Source organism: Pongo pygmaeus, chromosome 19 (assembly GCF_028885625.2).
Source record: "Pongo pygmaeus isolate AG05252 chromosome 19, NHGRI_mPonPyg2-v2.0_pri, whole genome shotgun sequence".
Lineage (NCBI taxonomy): Eukaryota > Metazoa > Chordata > Mammalia > Primates > Hominidae > Pongo > Pongo pygmaeus.
This window is the reverse complement of record NC_072392.2, coordinates 99,163,158-99,182,355: the sequence shown is the minus strand read 5'-3', so window position 1 is coordinate 99,182,355 and position 19,198 is coordinate 99,163,158. Positions and strand designations below refer to the sequence as shown.

General features: G+C 47.9%; 1 protein-coding gene across 3 annotated transcripts in view; it reads right to left on the bottom strand.

The window, feature by feature from the left end:
* Nucleotides 1-19,198, bottom strand: part of RPTOR (regulatory associated protein of MTOR complex 1) — a 420,173-nt gene that overhangs the window by 83,390 nt on the left and 317,585 nt on the right. For all 3 annotated transcript variants that reach the window (XM_054458563.2, XM_054458564.2, XM_054458567.2), the window contains 3 exons: nucleotides 3,653-3,727; nucleotides 680-745; nucleotides 191-382 (listed from right to left, as the gene is read on the bottom strand). In XM_054458563.2, the coding sequence (XP_054314538.1) occupies nucleotides 191-382; nucleotides 680-745; nucleotides 3,653-3,727 (333 nt within the window). The remainder of the gene's footprint in view (nucleotides 1-190; nucleotides 383-679; nucleotides 746-3,652; nucleotides 3,728-19,198) is intronic.

The following is a 19,198-nucleotide window of genomic DNA, read 5'->3' as shown; positions in this document are numbered from 1 at the left end:
CTGGGCCTGGGTGCAAAATCCCCAGTGGCGTGGCTCTCTTCTCACCAAGGTCCCACTGTCCTACTCTTAGTGTGCAGCCCCTGAAGTTCCTGGACATGTGGCTGGCCACACCCGCACACGAGCAGACCTCTGCCTTACCCCGGCAGTCGGCAGCCAGGAGGACTGGGCTCTGAGCCCCTGCCTGACTCACCTCGGGAATGGGGTCGGAGAGGAGGCTGTAGAGCTTCTCATGAGCGCTGTCCCTCACGCCGCACCACCTCGCCGAGTCGAAGTTCTGCCAGATCCTGCCAAGGCAGATGGCCACCCACTGGCGCAGCAAGGGGTGCGGGTCGTTGAGCTGCTCCAGACAGATGGCAATGAGGTTTCCCTGAAGGCAGGCTTCCTGCAGAGGCGGGACCACAGACAGGTTTGCCTCTGTCTGCCAATGGCGGGCACGTGGTGGGTGCCTGCGTGGGACGACGGCAGCCACCCGTTCTTGGGAAGCCTTGATTTGCTCAATTTTCCCCATTTTAAATTCCTCTGATTCATATTCACCCTGCAAATGGCTGGTTAGATGAAGGGTCAGAGCCTCTGCTGGACACCCCCTGTCCCCCATGTGGCACCACGTTTCACAGTGGGCCCAGCTCCTCTGCAATGCCAAGGGTGAGCTCTGGGGGCTGGGGGCGGCTTGGGTGCTCACCTGCCCCGTGTTATAGCTGTTGACGATCACGGCGAGAATGAAAGCCGTCATGGTCCTGTGTTCAGCCTGGAAAATAAAAACCAGTCTCGGTTGTCTCCCCTCAGTGGAAACTCTCATTCCCAAAGTACAACAGCGTGATCCTTTCAGAATCTTCATGATATGCGTGGTGTATAATTAAAGTAACGAGAGCCAGCTTTACTCCTGGATTTTAAGTGGACTCTACAAGAAAGAACAGCCGTTTTCAAAGGCCTCAGAGCTCCAGGCTCGCCTCCCAGAGTGAACAGAGTGCTCCTTGGAAGGCCTAACACTGCAGGACGGGCACAGACCTGGTGGCTGCCTCCTCTGTCACAGGCCAGCCATGGCTGTCGGTATGAAGCACCCGGACCTCACCTCCCCAGCCTGCCCAGCACTCTGAGCACATGGTCCTGCAATCGGGCTTTGGCAGCAAAAGGCATGGAGGCAGCGCTCTGTTTCACTGGTTTCTCCTTTCTGCTCTATTGTGACTCATCTTCATTCTCTCCTTTCCTCTGTGCCTCTGCTGACCTGGAAACCTGAGTCTATCTGTAACTTTTTAGTGGTGTCTTAGTTTTTTACGCACACATCGCGTGGTCTAGTGTGTCCTACACGCCTCTTGGATTATTGCAGGGCTCCCAGCGTACCTGCGTCCTCCTCTTGTTTCACCCTCCAATTCGCCATAAGTATTCTTCATTTTTACAAAGCTATAGATGTGCCAACACGTGTGCCAACTTCTTGGCTTTTTGCTGTGTCCTGCATCTTGTTTTTCCCTCCTGGTTCCGTTTCCTCCTCGCTGACATGTGGTATTTCTAGCCATCGTCTGTGGGGTTCGCAAGGAGTAAACTGTTGGTGTCTGAACGCTGCTTACCGCACACCTGTTCCTGAGTGGTGACTGAGCTGGGTGTGGGTGACCCGACCATGGTCGCTTTCCTCACACACCGAGGGCTCCCCTGTCCCTGGCCGAGAGCCGCTGCTGATGAGAGGTCTGCTGTTGGGGCCGGCGCTGTCTCCTCCTTTGCTAATAACGTTTGTTCTGGGGACTTTTAAGGTTTGTCTTTATGCCTTTGATATCTGCTGTTTTCATTATGATGTGTCTATGTATGAATTTGTTTCTCTTTAACCTTCTCAGGATTCATCCTGCTTTTAAAATCAGAACTCTCCTTTCTTCAAATCTGCAAAATTCGCAGCCACTATCTAATCAAAAACTGCTTCTCTACTTATTCTCCTCTCTCATTCTGAACCATGCTGGCTACATGGTGAGCGTTCCCAGCCCGGCTCTTAGCCCGGCTTTCATATCTTCTCGCTCAGCTTCACGGACAGCACTCCAGGTGGCTCCTTCACGAACCCTTTTCTTGGCTGTCTGTTCTGTGATTTAATTCATCTCCGGAGTTTTCAATAACAGTGCATGTCTTTTCTTTTTTACAGCTTCAATTTGTTTTTTCAGATCTGCTTTTGAGTTTAGAAAAATTAATCGTTTCTGAGGATGAGTAGGAAGCACTGAATGTTTTCTCATAACAGGCACAAAGCACTGAAGAAAAAACAATGGTTGATGGTTTGACAGAATCATAGCAAATTCTTTCTAGTCAGTCATTTAAGAATATTTATATTATTTATTTATTTAGTGGAGATGGGGTCTCACTCTGTTGCTCAGGCTGGAGTGCAGTTGTACAATCAATGCTCATTGCAGCCTCGACTTCCCCGGGCTCAGGCGATCCTCCCACTGCCGCCTCCTGAGTAGCTGACACCACAGGCATGTGCCACAACGCCTGACGAATTTTTTTGTATTTTTGGTAGAAACGGGGTTTCACCATGTTGCCCAGGCTGGTCTCGAACTCCCGAGCTCAAGCAGTCCACCAGCCTTGGCCTCCTAAAGCACTGGGATTACAGGTGTGAGCCACCGTACCCAGCCTCCTTTTCACTCTTTCAAACCTGGCTGTGTCCTCAAAACTTCCGCAGGCTCGTGGCTGAGGTGGGGCCGTTCATGTGAGCTTAGCTCACCCTCGCGCCCAAGTCGCCAGTGAGCATTCTTCCTCACTTCTTCATGCGGGATTTGCTTTCTTCCTTACTCTTAAGAATGGGAAGTGATGGTTTCCAAAACTGATACGAAGTATCAACTTTAACTGCCTGTGATGTTTCAATACAACACAAAGTGCATATACTGTTTACCTTTTGGAAAATAGTCCTGTTTGTTTTGTGTTTTAAAAAATCATTTAGCTTAGAAAACCAACTAGGGGGTGAAATTACATACAAAAGTTCCTTTACACAGCCAAAGCCACCGAACACTGTGTAAACTAGCTAATATATTTTAATATTCTGGCGATGTTAAGTTATGTTAAAGAATTATTTAGGATATATCTATTTTGTTCTCATTACTAAGCTGGGAGTTAGAAATTAAAACATTATGAAACATTTATAGAATAACTATACACCCTGTTCATGGATTACTAATTTTCAAACAATTTAATACAATAAAATATACTGAAAATTTAAACTTTCAAACAACCTTCTTTCCTTCCTTTCGTCTCTCCCTTCCTTCCTGAAATGAGGTGCTTCAATATCTTGTTGCGCTCCAAGACCTTCCTAGGCACCTGAACTATCATATTATAGATGTGTGAGCGCTCACTAGTCTAATGCAGTGGACAGCAGGGAGAGTGGATTTGACTATTTTGCAAAGAAGTGGCAGTGAAAAGAGACTAAAATAAAGTAAAACCACCCATGTGTCTGGGTTAACTGAGCTCTTGTTTAGAGACAGACACGAAACAACAGCTGCACTCATAGTAGTAAGCAAAGGGCCATGTCTAACATGAAGCAGTTGCTGACCCCGTGGACGTGGCCCCTCCCGTGACCCTTGACCTTTCTCCTGTAGCCCCCATCAAAAGGCCCCACCGCAGTGCAGCGTGTGGGCAGAGGCGAGTGCTGAGTCCCAAGCCCGTGGAGAGCATGCTGCCCCGTCCTTACTGGCATGTAGGGGTCCGCCAGGACCGACAGGAAGTACTTGTGGCCGTTGTCCTTCACGAGGTCCGCCTGGCATGACTGGAGAGAAAGAGACAGAGGAGAGGCAGTGAGTGCAGCGTCCCGCAGATGCCACAAGCTTCTCGTGGTGCGTGAACGAATGAGGGCAGGGACTTCTTATACTTCAATTATTTCCTCCTTTCAAACCCAGTTTTCATTTGAAAAACAGCTGCAGCTGGCGCCTGCAGACGTGCTTTCCTTGGCTAAGAAGGGGAGGGATCCCACGAACGCCCAGAGGAAAGCAGCTCCCAGACATTTTCTTTCACAACGTCCGGCCGCCTGCTGGGGAGTGCCCTGTAGCCCCTGCCTGCACCCCGCTCCTCTCCAGGGGTCCCGCTCCCTCCCTCTGCCCTCCACACTGGAGCACATCCATCCAGCACTCACTCAGAACCAGCCTGTTGGTGCAGACCCCGTCCCGCTCAAGCTTTTCTTGGGGGTTTGCTTGGACTTACAAAATGCTGAAAACCAATCGTGTGTGAGGCAGTAATTCCCAGTGATTTGTGTGCACAGTCCCACTTGAGCAGGCGCTTCCCACTGGCCCGACCCTCAGGGGCAGCCCCAAGGTGGGAGGTTTCCTGGTGCTGAAGCTGCTGTCAGGCAGGCGACCTTCCCACACTTCAGGCCATTCTGTGCCTGTCTACACATTCACAGCCACGCGGCCATGGCTCGCCTCAGTGGTGAGGACCTACTGTGTGCTGTCAGCACAATCACAGCCACGCGGCCATGGCTCGCCTCAGTGGTGAGGACCTACTGCGTGCTGTCAGCACAATCACAGCCACGCGGCCATGGCTCGCCTCAGTGGTGACGACCTACTGTGTGCTGTCAGCACAATCACAGCCACGCGGCCATGGCTCGCCTCAGTGGTGAGGACCTACTGTGTGCTGTCAGCACAATCACAGCCACACGGCCATGGCTCGGCACAGTTGTGAGGGCCTACTGGGTGCTGAGCACTAGGTATTTGTGCCCTGCTCACAGTTCCTGAAGGAGCAGCGAGAGGCACCACAGGGTGCTTGGAAAGCGGGGGGAGGGAGGGTCTTGTACTTTTTGGAGATCTCTCTATGCTGATGACCAGACAGAACTGTCCAGGGCAGTGAGGGAAGAAGGGGAAGGGTGGGATCGAGGGAAAAGACTGTGCTGCTAGGAAATGGCAGGTCCAGGCCTGGGTTGTGGGAGTGGGAGGAGAAAGGGGCAGGGCAGGTGGGGGCAGGGTAGGCGGGGGCAGGGGCAGGGGAAGGGCAAGCAGGAGCAGGGCAGGCGGGGGCAGGGCAGACAGGGGCAGGTGGCGTTAGGCAGGAGGGGCTGCAGAGCCCAGCAGGAGCTGCAGCCGGGAAGGACATGGCAGGTGGGCTACGGGTCAGACAGGCTGGGTTGGAGCTGGGTCAGCAAGGACAGAGGACGGAGATGATGCCAGGGATGCGAGGATCCAAGTGGAGGGCTGCCCACTGAAGAGGTGGGTTGCATTTTCATCCCGGAGGGGTTACAGTGGGGCACACTGCAGCTGAGGCATTGATGACGAGACACAAGCAGGGCTGCTCCAGGGTGTGCACAGCCGAAATGCAGAACCTCACCCAAGCCAGGCTTCTAAGATGAGAAGTCGCCGCTTATCGGGTGGTGCTGAAGACCACTTTCAGAGGGCAAGGCGGGGGATAGGCCCCTAGAGGAAGGGGCTTCCAAGGGTCCTATGGGCGTCCTGGAGGAAACAGGACGGCTCTGAGGCTGGCAGTGTTACCGGAAGCCCGACCACACCAGGCTGCCTAACTTGGGGGCACTTCTGCAAGTGCTGGTTCTGGAAGGGAATAAAATGATCATGCCTTGGATATTCAGGGGTAACGATAATACTTTGGGAGGTTTTTGCCCAAAACCCGAGGAAAAGGGGCAAGATTTGAAACAAAACTAAGTTTCAAGTCCAGCTTCTCCCTCTTACTAGTCAGGGACCCAGGTAAAGTTTTAAAAATCTGTGCTCAGCCAGGCTCGGTGGCTCATGCCTATAATCCCAGCACTTTGGGAGGCTGAGGCAGGCAGGTCACGAGGTCAGGAGTTCGAGACCAGCATGGCCAATATGGTGAAACCCTGTCTCTACTAAAAAGTACAAAAATTAGCAGGGTGTGGTGGTGCGCGCCTGTAATCCCAGCTACTCGGGAGGCTGAGGCAGAAGAATCGCCGGAACCCGGGAGGCAGAAGTTGTAGTGAGCTGAGATTGCACCACTGCACTCCAGCCTGGGCGACAGAGCAAGACTACGTCTCAAAAAAAAAAAAAAAATCTGTGCTCAGGTCGTGGAATCAGAGATGAAACCACACATGTGAAAGCAGTCTGAAACTGCAGTGCAATGTACAAATCATGGATGCTGTGTTTCTTGGAGAGGGACCCACAGAGCATGGGTTTCTAGGATCAATACCTAGAAATGGATCAGTGACAGACATTGCATCGACAGAGTGAGGCGTGCGTTCTGCCAGCTCCCAGCATGCTCCTCTCCAGAGGACAAAGGCCATCCAAGGACAGAGGGCCAGAATTTTAAGAACTGGATGCCTGAGGATCAAGAAGAGAACGGCTCTCCAGTGCAGCCCTGCACGGCTGGCCCTTTCCCACTGAGGCAGGAGCGGTTTTGCAGAGGGAATCTGCTGGTTATGTAGCCCAGAAGCCCCTAACCCCGCCATTTCTCAGGGGTGCTCTTATAATGAGGTGTTTCTGCCTCACATCAATACACTGATGAGGCGGGTTATGGGCTGGGCTGCTGGAATGAGACCTGAGCACGATAGGGAGCGGGTGGTCAGGGAGCCGGGCGCCAGCCTCAGATCGCAAGCTGCTGAGGAGGCCAATTAAGCAGGCAGTTTTCAAGCAACAACTGGCTTTAGCTGAAGGTTTTGACAAATAAACCGAGACGCATCGACCGCTGTCCATGTAAAGACTCAGCCCAGAGGGCCAGGGCAGCAGAAAAAGCACTGGGTTCTAAGAATGAAGGCACCTTCCTTTGTTTTAACCAGAGGTTCCACAAGTCAAATTGAAGCCCACACATTCACGGTGAAGCTCCTCAAACATGTCTCACGAGAGTGTAGTGAAGCATCACTGACTCGAATCTTACTAATTCTGAATTTGAGGCACGCAAATCAGGGTGGGAGAACTCCGATGTGCCCTTGGTATCGGAGTCCGGCAACTCTGTGGTGTAGACCACCAGATGTCTGTTTAGATATGGTCAGTGTGCCGGGGGGAACCACGGGTGATGATGCCTTTTCATACCTTCATTTTCAGCGCTCGGCAGGGGTCATTTACATATCTGTTTAATACACGGATTTTCACTAACTCAAACCGCCCCCACCCTCCCCGCAGGCAGGAACCTGGGAGCTCCCACTTCGCTGGCTAAGGGGACTGGGGTGGACTCTCTCGGCTGCTGCTCACTCGTCCAAATTACAAGCACACTTAGACCAAGGGCCTCGTTAAACAGAAGAGGAAACGAGACTTGAAACCACACACGCGCAGAACGGCAGCCAGCAGGCAACACACACACCCTGCGTGGCATGGGCTCGGTGGGAAGACCCAGCAGGCGACACACACACATCCTGGGCAGCACGGGCTCGGTGGGAAGACCCAGCAGGCAACACACACACCCTGCGTGGCACGAGCTCGGTGGAAGACCCGGCAGGCGACACACACACCCTGAGTGGCACGGGCTCGGTGGGAAGTCCTGGCAGGTGACACACACACCCTGCGTGGCACGGGCTCGGTGGAAGACCCGGCAGGTGACACACACACCCTGAGTGGCACGGGCTCGGTGGAAGACCCGGCAGGTGACACACACATCCTGGGCTGAGGGGCTTGGTGGCAAGACCCAGCAGAGACTCGGGGCTCAGATGAACAGCACAGTGCCGGCAGCGCGAATCTGCCAAAGCCACCCTCTCAACAGGCTCCATCTTGCTGTGCTTGTTTTCTCCCCGATCAAGCTATGGTGGTGACATGTTAAGGCCAGAGTAGAAAGCAGGTGGAGAGGAAAGAGCATGAATATGAAATTTTTTGTCCTGAGCAAGCCCCCTTCCCTCACCACACACTGAAGCCAATTTTGTTTCTTCTGTGTCTCAGGTTTCAGGAATTTATATTTTTTTAAATGGGGAAAAGGGAGGTGTGGAAGAGAAGAAGAGCAAACACAAAGTGGGAAGATGCAAGCATGTATTCGTTGTTGCAGCAACTAAAGATGTGGTTTGCAAAAAGCAGATACGACAATGGGGCAGAGACCAGGAGCAGACCCTGGCCAAGGCCCTGCCTTCTACAAGGTGCACCCGTAAGGCCAGGGCGGGCTTTCTTCCTCTGAATATTCTGGCAAAAGATGCCATGGGAAGAGACCCTCCCTTTATTCTCCTTAACAAAGATTTTAAGGATTATTTTATGGAGAAGCAGGAACACAAGAATTACGCCCAGGCTAACAGACCACCATGCCTGACGGAGAAGGCTTAAGGAGGCAGGATGACGAGCCAAGCCCTGAGCGATTTCAGGCGAACACCCTACCACACGCGTTCTGATGTGAACACAGACAATCACAGAGATACGGGGCCATGTTTCATGTCCACTGGGTAGAAGAGTTTAGCCCTTGTTATGAGCAGGGGTGCTGGGAAGGAAAGAAGGTTTCCAACAAGAAAATGGCTCCTGAGTGAGCCTTCGGTGGTGTTACCATAACATGAGGATGCTACTGGGGAAGTCATGTGAAGGCAGATGGAGGGCTGTGCTGAGATGTTTATATGCGCAGAGTTTTCACAATGGTGGGTGCCAATAAAACTGGTAATGCCTGGGGAAATAATACCAAAGTAGGGATTTCTGTTTACTGGTCACAAGAGCTCACTGCTCTTCACAACTTCAGCAGAACATCCACTGAGCAGTGGAAGACAAGCTTTCCGCCTCAGACCTTCACCCCTGGGCACAGTGCATTCCCCACTTGCCAAATGAGGCAAGATATTTAAACATAAATATATATATTAACATAGACATATTGATTTTCTGCAAATGGTTAATTCTAATCCTAGCACTTTGGGAGGCCGAGGCGGGCGGATCATGAGGTTAAGAGATGGAGACCATCCTGGCTAACACGGTGAAACCCTATCTCTACTAGAAACACAAAAATTAGCTGGGCGTGGTGGTGCGCGCCTGTGGTCCCAGTTACTTGGGAGGCTGAGGCAGGAAAATCGCTTCAACCCAGGAGGTGGAGGTTGCAGTGAGCCGAGATCATGTCACTGTACTCCAGCCTGGTGACAGAGCAAGACTGTCTAAAAAAAAAAAAAAACCCTTTAGTTATTCTCAGGCCAGACATACCCACGTCTACGGTGGCCCTGAATGCTGTATCTGATGTCCATAGCAAAATCACTGGCATGCTTTCCATCTTTTTCAATCTTTTTCGAACCTGTCCTAAAATTTGTAGGTATCAAGGATCAAACATTAAAATGCTATAGACAGGTACAGACTGAGACGTCCTCTGCCCCTACGTGTAATCCTTATTCCACTGCCCATCCCTTCCGGGGTACCCGCTGCTCAGCCCGGGGCTGACTTGGGTCCACATGTCTATATCTCCACACGTCTGCACAACTTCCCCAGCACAGACCGAGTGCTGTCCTGCCGGGCCTGACGCACTGTCCCTGAGGCCACACTGAGTCATGGTAAGCAATGCCCTCCCCCATGTGGCACTGACAGTGAGATTCTTCACAGTCTGGTGTCAGTAACCCAGCAGTGTGACAGTGGTGACTGAGAAACATCTCTGAACAAAGAAACTCATCTTCCCCTTTCTCCTCAGCTCCTCAGACTTTGGGGCACACCGAGCTCACTTTTTTGCAGCTTCGGGAATGTGGCCGAAAGACCGAGCTCATTTTTTTGTGGCTTTGGGAATGTGGCGAGCTCCCTCTGCCTGCCGGGCCTTTGTCCTCTCCGCCTGGGGCCCTGCCCCCGGGCAACAGCCTCTGCAAAGGCTTCTCTCTCCACCCTTTGCAGGGACTTGGACTGCACTTCCCAAGCTGCTACATTTGAGTTAGCCATTTCCACCTTCCACCTTCTGGGCTAGATTTCAGCTCTGTGAGGACAAAAACATGCATTATTAGTCTTTATTAGTCCCACGAGGCAGCACGTCCTGGTTCCTATTAGTCGCTCAGTAAATGTTTGATGAATGAATAAATGAACCCACGTTTGGGCTGTGGAGAAACATCACAATTCCAGATCACGTATGGCAATCACACCCAGGACCTGCTTCCCACTTGAGAGCTGCTCTGTCTGCAGTGAGCAGTGGAGGGGCTCCCTGTGCCCAGTGCTGCCAGTGGCAGGGCTGGCAAAGGAGCCCTTGGAACCACACAGAGCCCCGGGCATTTCTGGCTGGCGTAGGTGTCTGAGCTGGAGCCTTCTGGACCTGCAACGAACCCAGCCTTGACCTCAGGTCAAAACTGTGGTGCCCTTCTCATCCAAATTCTAATACTAAGAAGAGGAAATACAGTAGCGAAAGAATGCAGGACAGGAGCCAGCCACGAGCAGGGGGAAGTCAGGCTGGGGGTACCCCCCGGGCCTCCTCAGTGGTGAGGGGGCTCGCTCTCAGCTGACCAGACTCCCCATCCCCTCTCCCTTGCTCACACCCAGCAGGCTGAGCTGAGATTTGATCAGGTTCCAAGCAGCCTAACCATCAATCATGGGGTCCTGAAGTTGCCACACAGAGACAGCCTCTGTGTCGCCCTCGGCACAGCCTGCCGTGCCACCTCCACCCACCAGGGCCCCATTGTGCCCATCCATCTTGCAAAGGGCAAGCCGTCACCCCCGCCAGCACTCGGTCTAGTCTGCCTGGGTGCAGGCGAAAGAGCCTGGAACTGAGATGGCTGGGCAGACAGCCCCCTCCTGCTTCCTCTCTCTTTTGTTCATTTCATTCTTGGCAACCCAGAGGCAGCTGATACAACTGTCTCCCTCCGGCCAAACACTTCCCACCTTCCCAGGGGGCACCGACAGACCCAGTTCCCTGCAGCCTGGCCTGTCACCAATGTGCATGTCACCTAGCCTGGTCTCTTCTGGGGTGGATGGTCTCCCAGGACCGACCCAGTGCCGGGACAGGTAGCCCAGCTCATGTGGTCCGGCTTCCATGGGGGTGGGAGGAAGGGGCCTCTGCCTTCCTGGTCCGCAGTTCTCCTGGGATAGCATGAGGGTGTGTTGGAATCTGCCCGGAGTAAAACCCATTCTGAGGGCTCCACACGGAACTAGGAGGATGGCTAAAAAGAGGCCATCCTGCACAGCAGTGCTACTTTCCAAATGACGAAAGCATCACCCGGAGTCCCCTCAACGGCACCTCCTCAATGATGACAGCTTCTGTGGAAGATGCTGGCTTCACAAACGTGTCCCCTCAACAGCCCCTCCTCGCTGATGACAGCTTCTGTGGAAGACGCCAGCTTCACAAACGTGCTCCCTAGCAATGCAATCTTGTTGATTTTCTGCATATCACAACCTCTAGTTTGGAAATTCCATGGACCATCAAGGCAATTAAACTATGTTAGATGAGCAGGGGGAACGCTAGGTGACATTTTTGCCGTTCCTGGGACTCACCCAACTGTGGGCACAGGCGCGTTCCTGAGTACTGCTCAAGGGTCCCTAACTGGCAAAGCTCCCCGCAGAAAGGGTAAAACCGTTTCCACCTCGTCCACTGACAGTCAGCTGGAAGATGGTATTGCAGGAAGGTTGCTCAAGAAGGGGCAAACTGAAAGAAGGAATACTAAAAAATCCCAGAAATGCAAAACAAAACGTAATAAAATAAAACAACTCCAAGACTAAGCCTTATAAAGTAAGCCTATATAAATAACAAGAGGAAATTAAAAGAACTATATTTAGACCCTAAAAAGATAATGAAACTGCAGGAAGGAATAAGTTTAACCACAGACATAAAGCAGTTTAGGCAACAAAATCCTAGCACATCCAAGCGACTTCCTTCCAAAGAGCAGCCCATTTGGGAAAGGGTAGCAGCAGCGGCTTCACCCGGGGGAAGCCTGACCTCAGCCGGGTCAGTTCCACCTCAGCCAGAGACCCAGGCCAGCGCCACCAGGGATCTGCCATTCCAACAGCACGCACCCTCGTTATGACGGGACCAGAAGGGCACTCCCCTCTGTGGTCTTCCTCTCCAAACCCCAATCTAATCAGGACAAAAACATCGGGCATGGCCGGGAGCCGTGGCTCACGCGGTCATGAGATTGAGACCATCTTGACTAACATGGTGAAACTGCATCTCTACTAAACAAAATACAAAAAAAATTAGCCAGGCGTGGTGGCGGGCGCCTATAATCCCAGCTACTTGGGAGGCTGAGGCAGGAGAATGGTGTGAACACAGGAGGCAGAGGTTGCAGTGAGCCAAGATCGCGCCACTGCACTCCAGACTGGGTGACAGAGTGAGACTCCGTCTCAAAAAAAAAATTGGGCAAATCACAATAGAGGGCCAGTCTACAAAATCCCTGACCAGTACCCCTGAAAGCTGTCAACGTCATCAAAAACAAGGAGAGTCTGGGAAACTGTCACGGCCAAGAGAAGCCCAAGAAGACATGAGGACTCAATGTCATGTGGGATCCTGGGACAGAAAAAGGACATTAGCAAGAAAATCTGATGAGAGTATCAACTGCAGTTAATAACAGATCAACATAAGTTCATTGATTGTTGTGACAAACATGTTGTACTAATAGAATATGTCAATAGGGAAAATTGGGTGTAGGGTACAATGAGAACTCTACTACCTTTTCAAGTTTTCTGTAAATCTAAAACTGTTCTAAAAAATAAAATTTGTTAAGATAGAAACTATAGGAACTAGAGGAACAAGCAAACAAAATCCCAGCAAAGGAGGTAAAATGCTTGCTCAGGTCCTAACTAGACTAGCACCCGCCAGGGCACTGCCTTCTGCTGTGGGACCAGCAGGGTCACGTGCTCTAGATGGCACTCTCTTGCCCCCTTGGTGAGACTGAGTCATCGCTGGATGACAGAGAAAGCTAACCTTGCACATTTTTTGAATTGAGTTTTGCGTGTACGTGTGTGAGGAAGGGGGAGTGGCGAAAAGTGGAGAAGCAGGAAGAGGAGAGGCTATCAATGCCAGCATACATGAACTGTGGTGAAATGACTTTGCAGAGAAAACAGTAGAGAATTTGAGCACGGGAAGGAGAACCGGCACAGACGTGGGGGCTGCAGAAACAAAATTCTATGACTCTCTCATCTGCCTTTTCTTCAAAGCGCGGGTTCCTTCCGGGGACCACAGCAGCCTGTTCCCAGGGGGAAGCCTCTTTGAATCTCCAAATCTGGATTTACTTCATGAATACCGTCACAGAGTGTCTTTCCAGATCCACTGGCATTACGCCCTTGGAGTTCCCTGGTGGTACCACAACTTTATCAACTATAACTCAGATATATATATATATATATATATATATATATAACTCAGATATATAGTTGATAAAGTAACCACAACTTTATCAACTATAACTCAGAAGGTCAGTCTGGACTGAGTATTAATTTTATCTATGAAAAACCCTCAATTAACTGGAACCTTGCCTACGGGAGTCCTTAATTAACTCTCTCCCTCCTTAATCTTGCTAATTAGCAGGTAGACAAATGCTAACAGCAGGCTTGAGGAACTTATTAAAACAACCACTACCACCATCCTTGCAAAGTGTGACCAGCGGAGGACAGCTGTGGCCACATCCCCTGGACTTTCTCATTGTGAAGTTCTGCTGCTCTTGAGCTCTGGTCCCACCACATGACCCTAAGGACAATTTCAAAAAAGACTCTGCCATGTTTGCTTTCTGCCCCCCCATCCCCTGCGTTTTTCTGCACTGTGTGAAAGTTGCAGATAGCATGACGCTTTGCCCAGAAATATTCCTAAAGAAAAGGACATTTGCGTCCCTGAGCACAAAGCCATGATCACACTCCAGACACGTGACAGCGACACAGTCCTCCCTCCTGACATGCAGTCCACAGTCAAATTCCTCCCGATTGTTCACAACTGTCCTCTGTGAGCCTCTGGTTTTTGATCCAGGATCCAACCAGGAACTGCACTTAGCTGATACACATCATTAGTCTTGAGAATAAATCTTACCACATTTTTGGGGGTGTTTCTTGAATTAAAAATCTAGAAGGGGGGGCGGGTATAGTGGCTCACGCCTGTAATCCCAGCACTTTGGAGGCTGAGGTGGGCAGATCACTTGAGGTCGGGAGATTGAGACCAGCCTGGCCAACATGGGAAACCTTGTCTACTAAAAATATAAAAATTAGCCGGGCATGGTGGCAGGCGTCTGTAGTCCTAGCTACTCGGGAGGCTGAGGCAGGAGAATCGCTTGAACCCGGGAGGCGGAGGTTGCAGTGAACCAAGATCGCCCCACTGTGCTCCAGCCTGGGCGACAGAGTGAGGCTCCATCTCATAAAAAATAAAAAAATTAAATAAAATCTAGAAGGGAACAGTACAGTTCTTTGTAGACTGTCCCACAATTAGAATTTTTTTTAGCACCTTCATTGATGTATAAGCAACATATAAATTTGAAGTACAGAATTTGAAGGTTTTGGACGTACGTCTACACCTGTGAAGCTACCACCACAATCTAGGTGGGGTCTGGCCCCTCAGACGTTTTCTTCTGCCCCCGTGCCCCTACCCTCACATGCCCCAAGCAGCAGCTCATCTCCTTTCTGTGACTGCAGTTTGCATTTTCTAGAGTTTTAAATGAATGGAACCATACAGCAGGTACCCTTTTTTAACCTGGCTTCTTTCACTCAATGTGATTATTTTGAGATCAGTTCATGCCTTTTTATTGTTGAGTAGGATTTCATCGCATGGTGAGATTGCAGTTTGCTTATTCATCTGCTTGTTAATGTACATTTAGGCTAGTCCCAGTTTTTGGCCATTATAAATAAAGCTGCTAGGAACATTCATGTACAAGCCTTTGTGTGGACATGCTTCCATTTCTCTTGGGGAATACCTAGGAATGGAATGGCTGGATTGTGTGCTGAGTGTGTGCTAATCTTTACAAGAAACTGTGAAATAATTTTGCAAAATGGTAGTGCACACTCTGCACTGCCCTCAGCAGCATACGAGGGTTCCAGCTCCTCCACAGCCTTGCCGACACTTGATAGCATCGGCTTCTTAGGCATCTACTTGGTGTGCAATGGTATATGACTGTGGGTGCAGTTTGCATTTCTCTGGTGACTAATGATATTCAGCATTGTTTCATGTGCTGATTTGCCATTCGTACTTCTTTGGTGAAGTGTCTGCTCAAATCTTTTGCCCGCTTTTCTTTGTCTGCTTGTGTTTGTTTTCATATTGATTTTTGAGAGTTCTTTCTATACTCTTGCCACAAGTTTTTAACAGAAAAACGATTTGTCAATATTTTCCCAGTCTGTGTCTTTTCATTTTCTCCATGTCATCACAGGGCAGGTGTGTTTATATGTATGGGTCTGTTTCCTGACTTTCTTCCTGTTCCATTATCTGTTTGTCCTTTTGAAGCTATTTCCGATCTTGAGTACTGTGGATTTATAGTCACTCTTGGAATCAGGCAGTATTAGTCCTTCAACTGTGTTTTTCTTTTTCAAAGTTGTTTTGCCTACTGTAGGTCCTTTGTATTTCCATGTGGATCTCAGAAGCAGAAATCAAGATAATGGACGATCTCTTCATTTATTTAGGTCTTCCTTCATTTCTTTTCACAATGGTTTGTAGTTTTGGTGTACAGATCTTGCCCACCTTTTGTCAGAATGTATCCCTAAGTATTTCTTTTTTTTTTAGTGGTATTGTAAATGTTCTCTATTTTAATTTCGACTTCGAATTGTTGATTGCTAATGTATATACATGAATTGATTTTTGTATATTGATCTTATAACCTGCAAACTTACTAAACTTTTTCTAGTAGCACTTTAAAATAGATTAAACTGGATTCTCCACATAGACAATCATGCTGTTTGAAAATACAGTTAAACCTCTTCCTTTTGAACTTGAATGCCTTTTTTTCCTTGACTCACTGTACTACCTAGAACTTCCAGTACGATGTCGAGGGATGTGACAAGAACAGATGGCTTCATCTTGCATTCAGTCTTTCACCACTGTGTGGTGTTGGCTGTAAGTTTGTGGAGATGCTGTTTGTCAGGTAGACGAAGTTCCCTTCGATTAGGAGTCTGCAGGGAGTTTTTTTTTTAAATCAGAAGTGGATCTCAGATTTTGTTAAAATACTTTGCTTGCATCTCTTGAGATGGTAATATGGTTTTCATCTTTTTTTAATATGGTAAATTACAAGGACTTTTCTCTCTTTAAAAATAATTCTTTAATAATCTGAAGAGGCATCCACTGATTTTTCAATCCTTAAACAGGTTTACATTCCTGAAATGAATCCCACTAGATCATGTTTTATTGTTTTTATATAGCATTGAATTTGCAAAAATTCTATTTAGCATTTTTGTACCTGTGTTCAAGAGAATACTGATCTGTAGTTTTCTTTTCTTGTAATGTGTGTCTAACCTTTGGTATCAGGTAATGATGGCCTCATAGAACGATATGGGAAGGTGCTTAGATGTCATTCAAATGTCTTCCTTAATGTTCAGTAAAATTCACCGGCGAAGTCATCTGGACCTGCAGTTTTCTTTGTAGTAAAAGTTTTCACTACAAATTCCACTTGTGGTGACAGGCACAGTGACTCATGCTGTAATCCCAGCACTTTGGGGGGCCAAGGTGGAAGCATCGCTGGAGCCCAGAAGTTCGAAACTAGCCTGGGCAATGTGGTGAGACCTAGTCTCTAAAAAAAAAGCATAGTGCTATTCAGATTAACGATGTCTTCCTGAGTGAGTGGTGTGTGTCATTCGAGGAATTAAAGTTACCAAATGTTCCCCCATCAAGTTGCTCATGATATTTGCTTATCATCCTTTTAATATCCCTAGAATCTTTCATGATGTCACCTCTATCATTCCTGATGCTGGAATTTGTGTCTTCTTTGTTTCCTTATCAGTCAGGGTGGTGTTTCACAGTTTTATTCATCTGTTTTAAAAAATATGTTTTGTTCAACAGATTTTGATATTTCACTGTTTTCTTTCGATTAGTCTCCAGTCTGATTTGTATCATTTCCTTTGGCCAACAGCTCTGGATTTACTCCGCTCACGCTGCCCTCTTCAGGTGGAAGCCGGGATCTCCGGTTGGAGACCATCCCTCTTTTCCAATGCATCGTCTAGCAGCTGCTACACATTCCCCTCTTAGCACTGTTCAGAGCTGGGTCCACATACACTCAACCTATTTATTTTATATCTTAATATACATGTTTATATAATGTATTTATTTAATGCAAGTATTTATAACTATATGTACATTATATTATGTATGATATATACATACAGTAATAAATATTTTATATAAATCTTTGTTATGATTTATATCTATGTATCTTAATATTACATATTTATATGCTATTTTGCATTAAGCACATATATATAAATATAATTTACTTAAAATCTTATGGAATGAAATGAAAATCATTTATTTATCTAAAAGTTTCTGTTTCTAAGTGCTTAGAGACATTCCTACTATCTATTATTGATTTGAGTTTGACTCCACTGTGGCTGTAGAACGTGCCTGTAAGGCTTCAGTTCTTTGTATTTGTTGAGGTTTATTTGGCCAAGGGTCTGGCTTATCCTGGCACAGGCTCTGTGCACTCCGTGGCTGCTGTGTGGCATGTTCTATAAACGTCAGGGCCCAGCTGCTGTGTGGCGTGTTCTATAAACGTCAGGGCCCAGCTGCTGGAGAGTGCTGCTCAAGTCTCCACTATTCCTACTGATTTCTCTTCTGCTTGTTCTGTCAGTTACTGAGAAAGGAGCACTGAAATCTCCAAATGTAATTATGGATTTATCTATTTCTCCTCGCAGTTCCATCAGTTTTGTTGGATGTATTTTGAAACTCTCTTATTAGGTGAATAGACATTTAGGACTGCGACGTTCTCTTGAATGATGAATGGACTTCCGTAGCATTATGAAATGTCTATCTTTATTGCTAGCAACATTCTCTGCTCCCAAACTTCCTCTGTCTGATATTAACATAGGCCCTGCAGCCTTCCTCTGCTTAGTGCCTGCATGGCAGAGCTCTTCCCGTCCTTTTACCTTTAATCTACTTGTGTCCTTATGCCAAAAGTGCATTGCTTGTAGCCATGGTATGGTTTTTTCTTGCTCTTCAACCTGCCGGCCTCTGCCTTCTCACTGCAGTGTTCAGTCTCCACACTGCAGTGATGGGCAGGATTAGGTGTCCATCTATCATCCCGCCTTTTTCTATTTGTTGCATCTACTCTTGGTTATTTTTTTCCTTCCGTGTTGTCTATATGTATGACTTCATATCATCTCTGTTGTCAGCTAATTAACCGTAATTCTTTTTAAAATTTGAGTGGCAGCTTTAGGGTTTATGGACTACTGCAGTTCATCTTCAGGCAGGTGATATGAGACCACTTCAAACAAAGTCCAAGAATCTTACAATAGTATTACTTAATTCTCTCTCCTCCCCATCTTTTTGCTACTGGTAGCATACATTTTGCTATTACAAATGTTGTACATTCTGTGGGTGCCGTGGCTTGTGCCTGTGACCCTGGCTACTCGGGAGGCTGAGGCAGGAGGATGGCTTGAGCAAGGGAGTCTGAGCTTGCAGTGAGCGGTAATCAGGCCTGGGCAACAGAATGAGACCTTGTCTCGTAAGGAAAAAAAATTAAGAGTGCAAAAGGCTTACTGAAAAAAATTCATAGTACACTGTTATTATTTTTCTTAAAACAATTATCCTTTAAAGAAGATTTAAATAAAAAGAAAAAAATCCCATATTTATCCACATAGTACTCATTTCTGCTGCTTTGAATTCCTTTGTGTAGAACCGTGTTTCCCTCTGAAGAGTATTCTCCTCAAGGCTAAAGGACTTCACGTTTCTTGTAGTGTGGATCTGCCGGGGATAAGCTTTCATCTTTTGTATGTCTTTAAAAGTCTTTATTTTGCCTGCATTTGGAAATATATTTTCAGTGGGCATAGAATTCTAGGTTGACAGTTTTCTCTCTCTCTCTCTCTCTCTCTTTGCTTTAAAGATGCTGTTCCGCTGTCTGCCTTTTCCATCTGTAGGAAATCTGTAAGAAGAAATCTGCCATCATTCTCACCTTTCCCATCTGCAGGAAATCTGTAAGAAGAAACCTGCCGTCATTCTCACCTTTGCTCCTTACTGGCTTTTTACTGGCTGCCTTTAGACTTTTGAATTTCTCACTGTTTTTCAAGTAATTTGATTGTGATATGCCTTCGTGTAGTTTTCTTGTGCTTAGGGTTTGCTAAGCTTTGTGGATCTGTAGGTTTATAATTTTCATCAAATTCAAAAAAATTTTAGCTATTGTTTCTTCAAATACTTTTTCTGCTAGCCTCCTTTATGGACCCCCAAATAGTATGTTATGTCACTTGCCGTTGTCCCACAATGGAATAATATTCTTTTAATTAAATTTTTTTTCTTTTCTTACCGTGCTTCATTTTTGTTAGTTTCTATTGCTATT